The sequence below is a fragment of the Leptonychotes weddellii genome, chromosome 11 (genome assembly GCF_054177405.1).
Source record: "Leptonychotes weddellii isolate Sample4059 chromosome 11, ASM5417740v2, whole genome shotgun sequence".
Taxonomy (NCBI): domain Eukaryota; kingdom Metazoa; phylum Chordata; class Mammalia; order Carnivora; family Phocidae; genus Leptonychotes; species Leptonychotes weddellii.
The window spans coordinates 91,195,591-91,208,091 of NC_138379.1; the positions used below are offsets into that span (position 1 = coordinate 91,195,591).

The 12,501-nt window shown below is 42.7% G+C and overlaps 1 protein-coding gene across 1 annotated transcript in view; it reads left to right on the forward strand.

Moving 5' to 3' along the window:
* The first annotated feature begins 420 nt into the window (after window positions 1-420).
* The window catches only part of GUCY1A2 (guanylate cyclase 1 soluble subunit alpha 2), a 291,335-nt gene continuing 279,254 nt past the window's right edge, over window positions 421-12,501 (forward strand). The window contains exon 1 of the mRNA XM_031031602.2: window positions 421-737. Within this exon, the coding sequence (XP_030887462.2) occupies window positions 450-737 (288 nt within the window). The 5' untranslated portion in view covers window positions 421-449. The remainder of the gene's footprint in view (window positions 738-12,501) is intronic.

Below are 12,501 nucleotides of genomic sequence, written 5' to 3' on the forward strand. Positions count from 1 at the left end.
GCGGGAGGCGCGGGGCGGGAGGAGAGAGGGAAGGGGGGCGAGATCGGCGCGCGGGCCGCAGCAGCGCTGCCTCCCGGACCGCACGGGCCGCAGCCCGCCGCCCCGCCGCCCGCGGTCGCACGCTCGCAGCCTCTCCGCGAGCCGGGCGCCCAGGCGAGCGCAGAGGCGGCGCGGCGTGAGCAGCAGCGGAGGCGGCGGCCCCCAGCCCAGCCCGGCGCCGCCGCCGCGCCCGGGCCCCAAGTTCCCGCCATGAGCAGCCGCCCCTGCGCGCTCCGCGGCTCCGGCGACTCCCTCCCGGCCCGGCGCGACCGCAGAGCCCCGCGGCCCCGACGCGCCTAGCGCCGCCGCCCGCCGGTCCCGCCGCCGCCGCCCGCCGCCGCCCGCGTCCCCGCCCGCGTCCCCGCCGCCGCCGCCGCCGCCGCCTCGGCCGCCGCAGCGCCGCCCGCAGCATGTCTCGGAGGAAGATCTCGTCCGAGTCCTTCAGCTCGCTGGGCTCCGACTACCTGGAGACCAGCCCCGAGGAGGAGGGGGAGTGCCCCTTGTCTAGGCTCTGCTGGAACGGCAGCCGGAGCCCGCCCGGACCGCCCGAGCCCCGCGCGGCCGCCGCCGCCGCCGCCGCCCCAGCCCCGGCCGCCGCCGCCGCCGCCGCCACGGCCGGGGCCAGGAGGGCGCCGCGCCGGAGGCGGGTCAACCTGGACTCGCTGGGCGAGAGCATCAGCCGCCTGACGGCGCCCTCGGTGAGCGGGGCCGGAGCACGGGGACCGGGAAAGTTGGCGCGGGCCGAGCGGGGACGTGCGCGCCGAGCCCCGCCCGGCCGCTGGGGGGCGTGAGAGCGCGGCGGGCGCGGGGGGAGGCTCGCTTTCCCGGGGTCCTGATCCCGGGGCCTGGACGCCCACCGCTACGCCGTGCACCCGGCTTGGTGTGGGTCAGCCGGGCGGGCCCGGGGCTGCTTCACACCCACCTGTTCTCCTTCCCCCAAACTTTCCCAGGCACTGTGGTTCTGCACTTCCCCTCTCCAGGTCTTTCATCTCTGTTCTCCAGGATCCCAAAGGAGCCCCTACCCCTTCCAGGAAACTCTTCCGCTCTTTTTTCCCACACTCTCTTGGTCTTCGTGTGACCTTCCCTGACATCTTTGCATTCCAAAGGCTCTCTGCCTTCTGTGTTGCATCCCTTTTCTCAAGAATCTTCAGGAACTGGCTGTTAGATCCTTTCTTGCGTTGCCTTCAAATGATGAAACCTCTGGCCTCTTCTTTTCTCCCCAACCCCCTGCCTTTTTTCTTTTTCCCCTGAGCATTTACTGGCTCAACTTTGTTCTCTGGGTAAACCTGGTGTCTGCTTTTCTAAACCTGTCTGGTGTTTCTTGAACCCCTCCCTCCTCCTTCACTGCCTTTTCCCTGGGTTCTTCAGTGGTTTCTCCCTAATTTTTGTCGTGGCTACCTTCTGTTAGACCCTTTATAACTAACTATCTGTTGAATTAATCGCTGTCTTCCTAGCCCTCTCTAAACTGGTGCTCATTCGGGATGTCTGTATCAACAGTTCAAGGTGTACTCCAGATTCCCCCGCGTTCTAGACATTTTCCCGGAGCACTTCTGCCTCATCCCTGCTTAGGCTATTCGGCTACCCTTGACTTTTACAGATTCAGGGATGCCAGACCTCCGTTCCAGTCTTCCTCTGACTGATGAGCTAGCTCTGTTTTGAAGGAATCCACTCCACTGCAGCCAGAATCTTAAGGAGATTCAGTGTCAAACCTCCATCCACCTTTTATTCTCATGCCGGTCTTGGGTCCAAGGGCTTCAGTTGCTGACAGAACTTTTAGCTCTGCACCCCTGGGACTCTTCTTACTTTTTTCCAAGTTTCCAAAATGAATGGGAACATTGATCTTATTTGACTACTCTGGAGTCTCGCTTTTCAAAGTACTCTTGCAGTCGAGGGTAGGAGGGACCTGAGAAAGAGTGGGATCCTGATCAGGGTATTAGTACCAGGCAGTCCTACAAATATCTCCATGGCCCTGCATTAATGAAGAATGACCTTTTCTTTCTTTTAGCAATGAAACTACTCTCACTCATCTTATTTGCCTTGTGCATTTTCTCTTCAACGTATCTTTTGCCACGTCTTCCACTGATAACCTAATAACAAAACTCAGAATGGGTTGGCTACTGTTTGCTATTCTTTACTGCAAATATTTCCCAAGAAGCATAATCTTAGGAACTATTTGATGTTGCAAATTGTTGAAATTATAAGCCTTTATGAAAGCAGGACAGTAATCCTGCACGTCTGTAGTTTTGTGTTAGTATCTAAAGTAACATTTGTGCAGTATAGTAATTCCTCAGTACAACAGATTCGTATCCGATACAGTGATTTCACTGAAGATAATGACTAGTTTGGGGAGGTTGTTCTTATAATCTCTGAGTTTTCTTTTTGCCTACAAATCAGAATTTACAAATCTCTATGGCATGTGCTCTGTAATGCCAATGTAACTGAAGATTATTCTTAACAACTTATGTGAGAGGTAGATAAACTAAACTGAATCCGAGTATTTACTGCCTGAATAAGGAGGAAATAGTTTCTTGCCTTTACCTTTACAAGTCAAATTTGAATGATGCTAGCTTTTTGATGGATAAAAAGCACGTACCCACGTAATGGTTATGCTAAGATAAGGATAAGAAATCTATTAGCTAGCATGCTGACAACATACAGGTAAATATAAATCTTTTCAGCCTCATAAGGCATGGATAAGCAAATGTGGATTGGCTAACCATATCACCTATGGACTTGGTAACACAAAGATGACAGAAAGATTATATTTCAAAGCAGTGACTTATTTCTGTGATCTCCACCCCTCTGTTTTTATTTGGCAATCTAGAACATTGCTTCAAGAAGTTTCAGTAGATTCATTTTCCTACGTGCCCAGCACTCTAAACTTCTCTGAAAACACTTGGGGAGACAAATGATATGTCTTCTCCATTCTCTTTCATTAGAGCTGTCTATTTTTTTTTAATAAATAATTTTGTAAAGAATAGTTATAATTCGGAGGTGGGAATTTCTAGCTGTTTTGAGTATTGGAAAGCTTTTCTACATTCTGTCACAGTATGTTTCAGGAGAAACTGTCCTTGCTGTGCAAGTTCCTGCCTTCTTAGTGGCCTCAGCATGGAATGTCATCTCAATCACTGGAGATTGGTCCTATATTCGGAATAATCTGGCAAGGAGGAAATGAATTTAATAAACACGAGGATATTGCCAAGTAATTAAGCTAGTTGTTTGATCATTGGAAAATGCTAACTCAGGTTTTTGACATTTTGACAGTCATTTTTAGATGCATTGGCTATAAATATTACAATACTTCACACCATTTTAATGATAAAAATAAATTGAATTGATGAAATTTTGAAACAAATTCCAGAATTTAGGAGACCTGGTTCTCATTCCCCATGCCTTGGATGACTAGCTACTTACATATTTCTGTGCACATGACTTTCACTCTCTGGAAGCCTTCTCGTCCATAAGGTGTTATACTTATGATCCTTCCCTGCTCTCGCATTCTGTGAAGACATATTTTTCAAGCTTTTGATAAACTGTTATAAGAGCATATAAAAGAAAAGAAGGCACCCACCTATGAGTTTTAAAACCTTGACGAGAGTAGATTACTTTCCTAAGTAGGGACCTCAAGGTTCTGTTAATTCCGTGCAATTATTACAAAATATCTGTGGCCATCCTGCTGGGCAAGTATTGTGCAAAGTGCTGGTGATACGACTTCCAGCAAAACATTCCCATTCTTTGACCTCATGGAACGTCTTTATTATGGCCTTTATTTTAAGGAAGCTGTATTGAAGGAAAACATAAGATCTCCAACTGTCTTGGAGCTGTCTGGGGGAAGTTCATTCATCATTCACTTTGGATAATTTTGTTCCCTGTGAATCTCTGGGGCACCGCCATAACAACAAAAATAAACTTAAAGACCTGGCTGAAGATGCATAAATCGCTTATTACATTATTTATTTTGAAATCGTTTACTTGGGAACACATATGGAGAAACAGCTGGGGATTTTACATCAAGGGTGAATTTAGTAACTCATTTATTTCTATTTTGTTCTTATAAATGGGAGTTGCTGAGAACCCTATCACTTAGACCCCTGTTACTGATCGGTTTGGGGTTTGCTAATGTCAGCCTGTCAGTGAAGATATTCCAGGAGACCAACTTCAGGCCATGGCTTCCCTCGTTTTCTTGTCAGAGAACTATGGGCTGTTACAGCCTTGTAGGTGGCCCTGAAGACTCCAGAGGCTATGGGGAGCAGAATGGCAGGAAGAAAAGTCGCAAGACTGGAATGGAAGGGTGGCACATACGGGGAAGAAAGCTACTGACAGAGAATAGTCCAAGAAACTGAGAGAACAGCGAGGAAACAAAATGGAAGGGAAGCCTGGATTCAAGTAGCGAGAAAAACCAGACATTGTTTCATTATTTGTGGAAAGGAAATGATATTGATACATGCTTAAGAAAAAGTGGAAGGACATAAAAATAGACATATTTAGCCTCCCCTGATATTAAATGAAATGAATTCTCTGACATGGATTAAATACTTAAAAAAACGCTTAGAATGTGACCATGTTACTAGCATGTAAATAATGAAAAATAAAGTATATTTGTGAGATAGGATGTTTTATCAATTTACATATCTTATTCAAGTTTTTACAGTTTGGGGCTCAATTGGCTAATAAAGTTCTGAGCAACACATTCATTAGAATTAAAAAGTTAGGCCAAAGGTATTCTAGTAGTTCTATGTTTTCATATTTGTAGAAATTAGATACTATTATCTGAAATCAGAACTTAATGGCCATCTAGGGCTTTTCTCTACTTCCTCCCTAATCATTGGGAAACAATACGGCAGAGCTGAAGGATTGGGAATTTGACAGCTGTGGGTTTGACTAACTCTCTGATGAGCCCCTTAGGAAGTGTGAGACCCGGGAAAGGCAACTCCTACATTCCCAGAGCCTTGGTTTTGTATTTTGTGGCATATGAATAATAATTACTTTGTAGATTTGTTGTGAAAGAGGAGGAGCACAATTCTTTGTGAGATTGCTTCAACTCAGTAAAATGTTAGTTTCAGACCAAGATCCATTAATTTCAACTGAAGTTGAATGTCTCCAAATGGTCTAAAGTTTTTTCTTTTTCTTTCTTTCTTTCTTTCTTTCTTTCTTTCTTTCTTTCTTTCTTTCTTTCTTTCTTTCTTTCTTCTTCCTTCCTTCCTTCCTTTCTCTCTCTTTCTTTCTTTCTGCTGCTATAATTTACTTGCTAGTAACCTTATGGAAAGAGTTTATGGGTTAACTGGTGTCATATACTAAAAAAAAAAAAAAAAGGTGATAAGAAGGAGTTTATATTGTTGGCGTTGCCCAGCCAATCCATTAAAAAAATTAAAACTGGAGTCCCATTTTGGCTCCCTGGCTAGGACTCCTGTGTGTGAACAAGCATCTGTAATCATTGTAGATTCAAATATTTCCAGCAAACTGCTGAATGCTATGTGGCAAGATGAAAACCACTCCTGTAAATTCTCTAAAAATACAAGGACATATATATTTGGTGTAATGTGGGTATTTCACAATAAATCACTCCAAGATTGGAAAGAAAATAAAGAGGTGACAGAGAAACTGCTTATTTTATTTGCCTGAGCATTTCAAGCGTTCCCCATCCATTGCATTCAAACTAGTTTGCACGTGTGTTCAGGGGTTTAGGCAACGGAGATGCAGTGCTTACCCAGCTAATGGCATTTGTGTTTTGTGCACAGCACTCTATTCTTGTTTGGCTACTGGCTCAGTTATTAAGCCTTTATTCTGAAGATGAATTTTGACAATGGGAAATGCCATTGGTGGTGATTATTAGTTTGTAGGCAGAGGTGATAAGTGATTATATATTCCTTCTTAGTATGTGATTTATCTACCTGGAAATACTTGGGGATGGGGGGGGAGAGTACTGTTATGTGTTTCCCTCTATGTCATCATCACTCTTGTCATTCTCCTCTATTTTGTTGTGTTCCCTGTATCATATGGAGCTGAAGGTAAAAATTGAAAAAAAATACATATTTGATTGAGTATGATAGTAAAATAAATGCATTGTCTCTAGATATACACGTCATTTGCTGTGAGTTAGCAAGAAGATAGAATGATCTCTTTTGGAATTTCAGACCTATCTAGGAAGAAAAAAAAATTGACGGACATAAGCAGGGAGAATATTTGCTAGGGCTATCTGGTGACTAGGTTTCTCTGCAGGGCCTTATTTGATGCATGAGCTAGAGAGCTCAAAATTTAAAGTTCCTCTTTCTGAATTCTCTTACCTTGATGCTCTTATGTTTATCCCATATTTAGCACAGTACCTGGTACCTGATGGGTGTTCCATAAAATGCTAGAACAAATGAATGGAAGTTCTTTGTTTAGTTGTCCAATTACATTATTTCTATTGTGTTTGATGTTTCTTGTGTTATATTTGGTACCATCGAAACAAAATATTTAGATTTTGTGCCCAGATACTTTCAAGCATGCAAACCTGTTGGAATTTTACTTACATCTGCCACGTAAAGCAAAACTTCAGGATGAAGTCGTGTTCACAGACAGCAGATGGAAGAGTTTCCTCCCCCTGGAACTTGTCGAGTGGCTCTTTTGTATTTTAAGAAATTAGGTAAATGTGATGACTCTCCTCCACTTTCCTTATATTTTCTGCTTAGACTTTTTGTACAGTTCTCTCCCCAATGAGAGAGAAAAATGTTTGTCAGCAAGTGGGCTACTGTTGCCAAAAATGCACTGCTAGGGGATGGAATGGCATAGTCTTGCTCCCCAAATATCGCTTCGGGACAGGATCTGAAGACCTAGAAGTATGTGCTGTAAGCTCAGAGCACCTCATAAAATTGAAAATTCCAGACTAGAGTGATTTAGGAAGCAGGGGAGCTGGAAATATCTCCGAAGCCTGGAGATTTGTTGGGCTGTGGTGGGGAATTGAGAAACAGTGAACATTCCTATAAATAGAACAGTGAGAAGTCACTTTCTGTACAGGCTTTATTTGAGGCTTATTAAACAGCTCTTCCTTTATGCTAGTGGTTATCAAACCTCGGTGAACATAAGGAATACCTGAAGAAAGGTATGAAAATGCAGATTCCTGGGCCTTTTCCTCAGAAGGTCTAGTTTGTAGCTCTGGGGAGGGACCGGGACTCTCAATTTTAAACCATACTCCAGGTGATTTAGGCACACCAAAGTTGTGCCAGAAGGAGACTGAATTGTGTACCTTCAGAGTCATTGATCTAGGCTCAGTGAGCTCTGCAGACTGACTTTTTTTTTTTTTTTTTTTGGAAGGAATGAATCTGGAAGTGATTCCTTTGGGGTGAATATGTCCTGGGCAATTACTGCCCTAAGAGGAACTGAATAAAGGTGGTGACTTGGAGCCACATCTTATGTTGTATCGTTTGTGTTCAAAATAATCTTGTTGGTTGTGTGGTAGAAAGTATCCAAGGTATACAGGTTTGATTAGTTGTGATTCTCTTCCTGTTTTCCCTGAGGATGCTTTGTTAGCTTTCCCAAGTTCATGTTCAGTAGGTCACATGTCACGGCCATCAATGTCCTGTGCCCTCTTGCCTCAGAATATGGAAACAGCTATTCAAAACTGTTGGAGACAGTAGAGGAGAAGGGAGGAGAAGGGTTGTTTCGAGGGTCCACCTGACATTACACTCCGTGTCTGGTTTTCAGAGTGAGACTGACATGGCATTTCTCAAATGTTCCATCTACTGGTTCCTTTTGGAGCAATGACTTGTTTATATGCCAATACATTTTCTTTTTTAAAGGTGAAGGGAGAAAAAAAAGACAGATCTGGATGCCAGAAAAAAAAAAAAAAAGGTTTTCTTAGAAAAGAAGCAATAGGACATTCAGATAGCAGACATAGAGAACCACCCTTCAAACCCTACCAGAGCATGGCAAATACAATAATGGTCGCTAATATCTGTATCTGTAGCCAATTAGTCTTTCTCTCTCATTCAGGGGCTAAGTTGGGTAGGAGTCCAGTTGAACTCTCCAAATAAATGGCGATCCAACAGTTCAAGCAATTTCCATTTACAGAAAACTCTAGAACCAGTCTGTCATGAGAGGAGGCTGTCTGTGTGGAAATCCTGATGTTATCTTAATTGTAAGTCTTTGAAGTCACCTTGACTCCTTTCACTGTACTATATTGGTTATGTGTGAGTCTGCGGTGCCCGGCAGAGGAAATAAAAACGTTCTAAAACATGCTTCCATTTCTTGTTGCTTTATGCCCGTGCTTCTTCATGCATGGCCCCTCCAATGTAATATCGGGAGAGAATGGTTTTTCTAATGAGTTTTAGGCAGACACAAGCACAGACAGACGGACAGACAGACGCACGTCAATCTTGTTTCTTGTCACTGCATTATTTTCCCTATAATGGAACACTAAGTTATCGCTCACATCTCTATAGTAGGACTTGCTGTGTTGTAATGTGATTTTGGTTTATTTGGCCTCCTTGAGACAGAGATCTACGTATGTTCATGCCTAGCAGAAAGTCTGATTTAGAAAGGCACTCAATAAATGTTAGGAGAATGAATAAATGTTGAATAAATCCTTGTAGAGTTTGTGGTGTATCTGGTAATGCTTTGTAGGCTACCATGATTTTGTGCTACTGTATTTTATTTTATTTTTTAAAAAAGATTTTATGTATTCATTTGACAGAGTGAGAGAGAGAGAAGGAGAGAGAGAGACAGGGAGAGAGAGCACAAGCAGGAGGAGAGGGAGAAGCAGACTCCCCACTGGGGGTCTCAATCCCTGGACCACGGGATCGTGACCTGAGCTGAAGGCAGCAGACTGAACCACCCGGGTGCCCTTGTGCTGCTGTAGTTTAGTTGGTTATTTTAACTGCTCTGTTTGTAGTTTTTGCTCAATCACAAATAAGAGTAGATAGAGTATCAAAAACTAATGATGTACTATATGTTGGCTAATTGAATTAAAAGAAGAGTAAATATAGTTATAACATATTTTAGGGTGTGTTTTATTGTAGCTTCACAATAATCTATAGATTTTATGCCAGTTAGTTTGTATGATTATCTTAAATTATCTTAAATGCCTAAAGACACAGTAACTGTTTGGGGGAACATATGTACTCTCACTTACAGGCGTTTGTATATTTTCTGTTAAAGAGATGTCGATCTCTATAAGATACGAAAATAGTATCTCCACTGTGCTATTTTATTCATTATTATTTCAAAGCATAAGAAATCCTGTGTTATCAAACAGTCTACTAAATAAAAATCTTCACAAACCAGCACATACCTATATCCACATACTTATCCTACAGTAACCACCATAGACATAATAATGGCACTGGGGCGCCTGGCTGGCCCAGTCGGTTAAGTGGTGGACTCTTGATTTCGGCTCAGGTCATGATCTCGGCATCCTGTGATTGAGCCCCACGCTGGGCTCTGCGCTCAGTGGGGAGTCTGCTTAAGATTCTCTCCCCTTCTCTCTGTGTCCCTCCCCACATTTGTGCTTTCTCTCTTTCTCTCTCTAAAATAAACAAGCCTTTAAAAAAAAAATATATATATATATATATAAAATGGCCCTGGAGGGATAGAGTCCTTGGGAAAGTGGTAAAGTTAGAAATTGTTGATAGAAGGAATGGAGAAGAAAACTGACCAGGATCAGGTAGATGTATTATTGGGTAGTTTTTGAGGGCCCAGGTGAGGTTAGAGATAATAAATTTGTAGCCTAAACTGAGATGGTGAGTATGACTTGGAGAGGTATGAAATGGTGAAGGTATGCATTGTATATTAAAAGGCCTATATGTCAGATTGAGTTTGTGGTGTTTGGGGGCAATCACTGAAGTGGAGGGTTTTTTGTCTTGGGAAATAATGAGAGTGAATGTCGAATGGGGCAGACTGTAATATTCAAAGGCACTTCTAGCCATCCTGTGTTGGATGCAGATCTGATATCAAGCTTATTTAATTTATATCTGGGTCTTATTCTTTTGCTAGTGAATTCATTCTGTTAGAATAGCTGATTAGTCCCCCAGGTCATCCTCCCCCCACAAAAAAAAACCCCCAGAATCAATAAGTCATATCGAATTAGTGATTGAGAAACTCAGTTCTAAATGCTTGATTGGAATTTACATTATGTTTTCAGAGTTAGAATTAATCCTTGAAACATAGAAGAACATTCAGTTACATCATTCTTTCATTATTTGTGGGCTCCTAGTTGCTACACAATAAGGTTTCCTCCACTCGGACTTGATACATTGCTTCTTGAGTAAGAGAGCCTACAGAACTTAGAGTAATGGTGGCTACCAATACATTTCTTATTATATTGGAGAACACAGTAGTCTGCCTGCCTTCCTTCCTTCCTTCCTTCCTTCCTTCCTTCCTTCCTTCCTTCCTTCCTTCCTTTTCCTAGCAGATATTTTCTTACCTGAAAAGGTAAAAAAATTAGTTTTGGTGAACCAGTCATTCTAAGTAAACTGTTACATATGCAGTAGCAATTTGTGAATAGGTGAAATTCAATAAGATACTCTTAAGGGTTAAGCAATTTTTGTTGTGTTAATCAGTATTTGATAATCCCAGAGCCTGTCTTGAGGGTTTCAGGGCCTCCGTGTCATCATTATGCACTGTAATGACCGCCTTGCTCTGGGTGTGTGGACATTCTGGCAAGTGGAAAGTCCTAGATGACCAGACGCTTACTAACAGGATGTTTCTTCCACATGGAGGCACCGGAGAGCTCCATGGTTCTTGTGGCCTCAGGGAGTTTCTCACACTCCAGCAGGGGTCTCTTAGGCAAGGGGAGGCAGAGTAGGGGTGGATTTTAAAAGAAATTTTAATTTTGAGTTCTCTGTATCATTTGGCTAATGTGCTTGTCTTGTTTTCTTGAAAAATGCCTCGTGTGTGTGTGTGTGTGTGTGTGTGTGTGTGTGGACAGAAGCTACAATTCAATAAATACTGCCTTCTTATTTTTGTTTTAATTTGACTTTGGGGACATAACTTCCGTCTCTGTTTCCCATCTCTGAAATCATATGTAATACTATGAATCTCTTACTTAAGGGTAAATATGTAATAAAACGTGAATAGTGAATTGGAGACATTGTGTTTAACTTTTATGAATTACTTCATTGTGCTGCTACGCTGATTTTTTGAGAACCAATGCTTGCTTCAGATTCTTTTACTCCCTGCATTCTGGGAAAAGAACAGGTTTTGGTTCAGACACGAACTCTGGTCATTATTTTGTGCATTCTTGGATAAGCCTCTATGAGACTTGGTTTCTTATCTATAAAATGACTTTTATAGAGTGGCTGGTTAGCTCAGTTGGTTAGAGCATGGTGTTGATAAAATGAAGGTAATACTTAGTTTATTGGATTATGAAGATGAGAAGGATAATGATAGCATAGTATTTTGAATACAGTAAATAATCAATGTTAGCACCTTTCTCCAGTCCCTACTTATCAGCTATTTTACCAATCTTCATATTGTTAATCACATCTCCTGATACTTTCAGTTACCTTCAGTCATGATTTTTGGCAAAATCTTGTAGATACTCCCTTTCGTTATAGGGAGTATCTTATTCATCATTCTTGTGCTTTTTATGGGAAATATTTTCAACATTTTTGGGTATGCAACCTTTCAGGGTTATGAAATCTTCCAGGAATTCTGTCCTAGAAATCTAAAAACCAAACGTGATCTCATTGGCCTCTTGTTCATTCATGCATTCCCTTACCTCTCGCATTCATTCATTCGGAGAGCACGTATTTAGCAGATGAGCACTTTGTGATTCATTCAGCGTGTGCTCAGTGTGTGTTAAACCACATGCATGAAGTAGGACATTCAGACAGAAATTCCATATGGTCCTTTCGGATTAAAAAAACATAAAAGCACATTTAAGGGGCGCCTGGGTGGCTCAGTCGGTTAAGCGACTGCCTTCGGCTCAGGTCATGATCCTGGAGTCCCGGGATCGAGTCCCGCATCGGGCTCCCAGCTCGGCAGGGAGTCTGCTTCTCCCTCTGACCCTCCTCCCTCTCATGTTCTCTGTCTCTCATTCTCTCTCTCTCAAATAAATAAATAAAATCTTTAAAAAATTAAAAAAAAAAAGCACATTTAAAAATTACCAAATAATGTCCATGACAGCTACTTCAGCCCCTCCCTCTCTTTCCCTTTCATCCTACCCAACTTTTCCTTATTTGGCATGATGCAGAGGATATATGGACAAAGGAACGGTTTGTGTGTAAAAAGACCATTTGAAGCTACAATGATGATGATGATGATAGTAATAATAATAGTATTGATTTATCAAGCCCTTACCACATGCCAGGCACCGTGCTGAGTGCTGTGCACATTTTGTTTAATTAGATACTCTAACAGTATTGCAGGAGTGATGCCTCATCATGGTCTACGAGACATCAAAGAGCCTACCTGTCTGACCTCGGGCAGAGTTCGGGTATAAAGAAGGACAACAGCTTTATTGCTTTGCGGGGGTGAGGGGGGTGG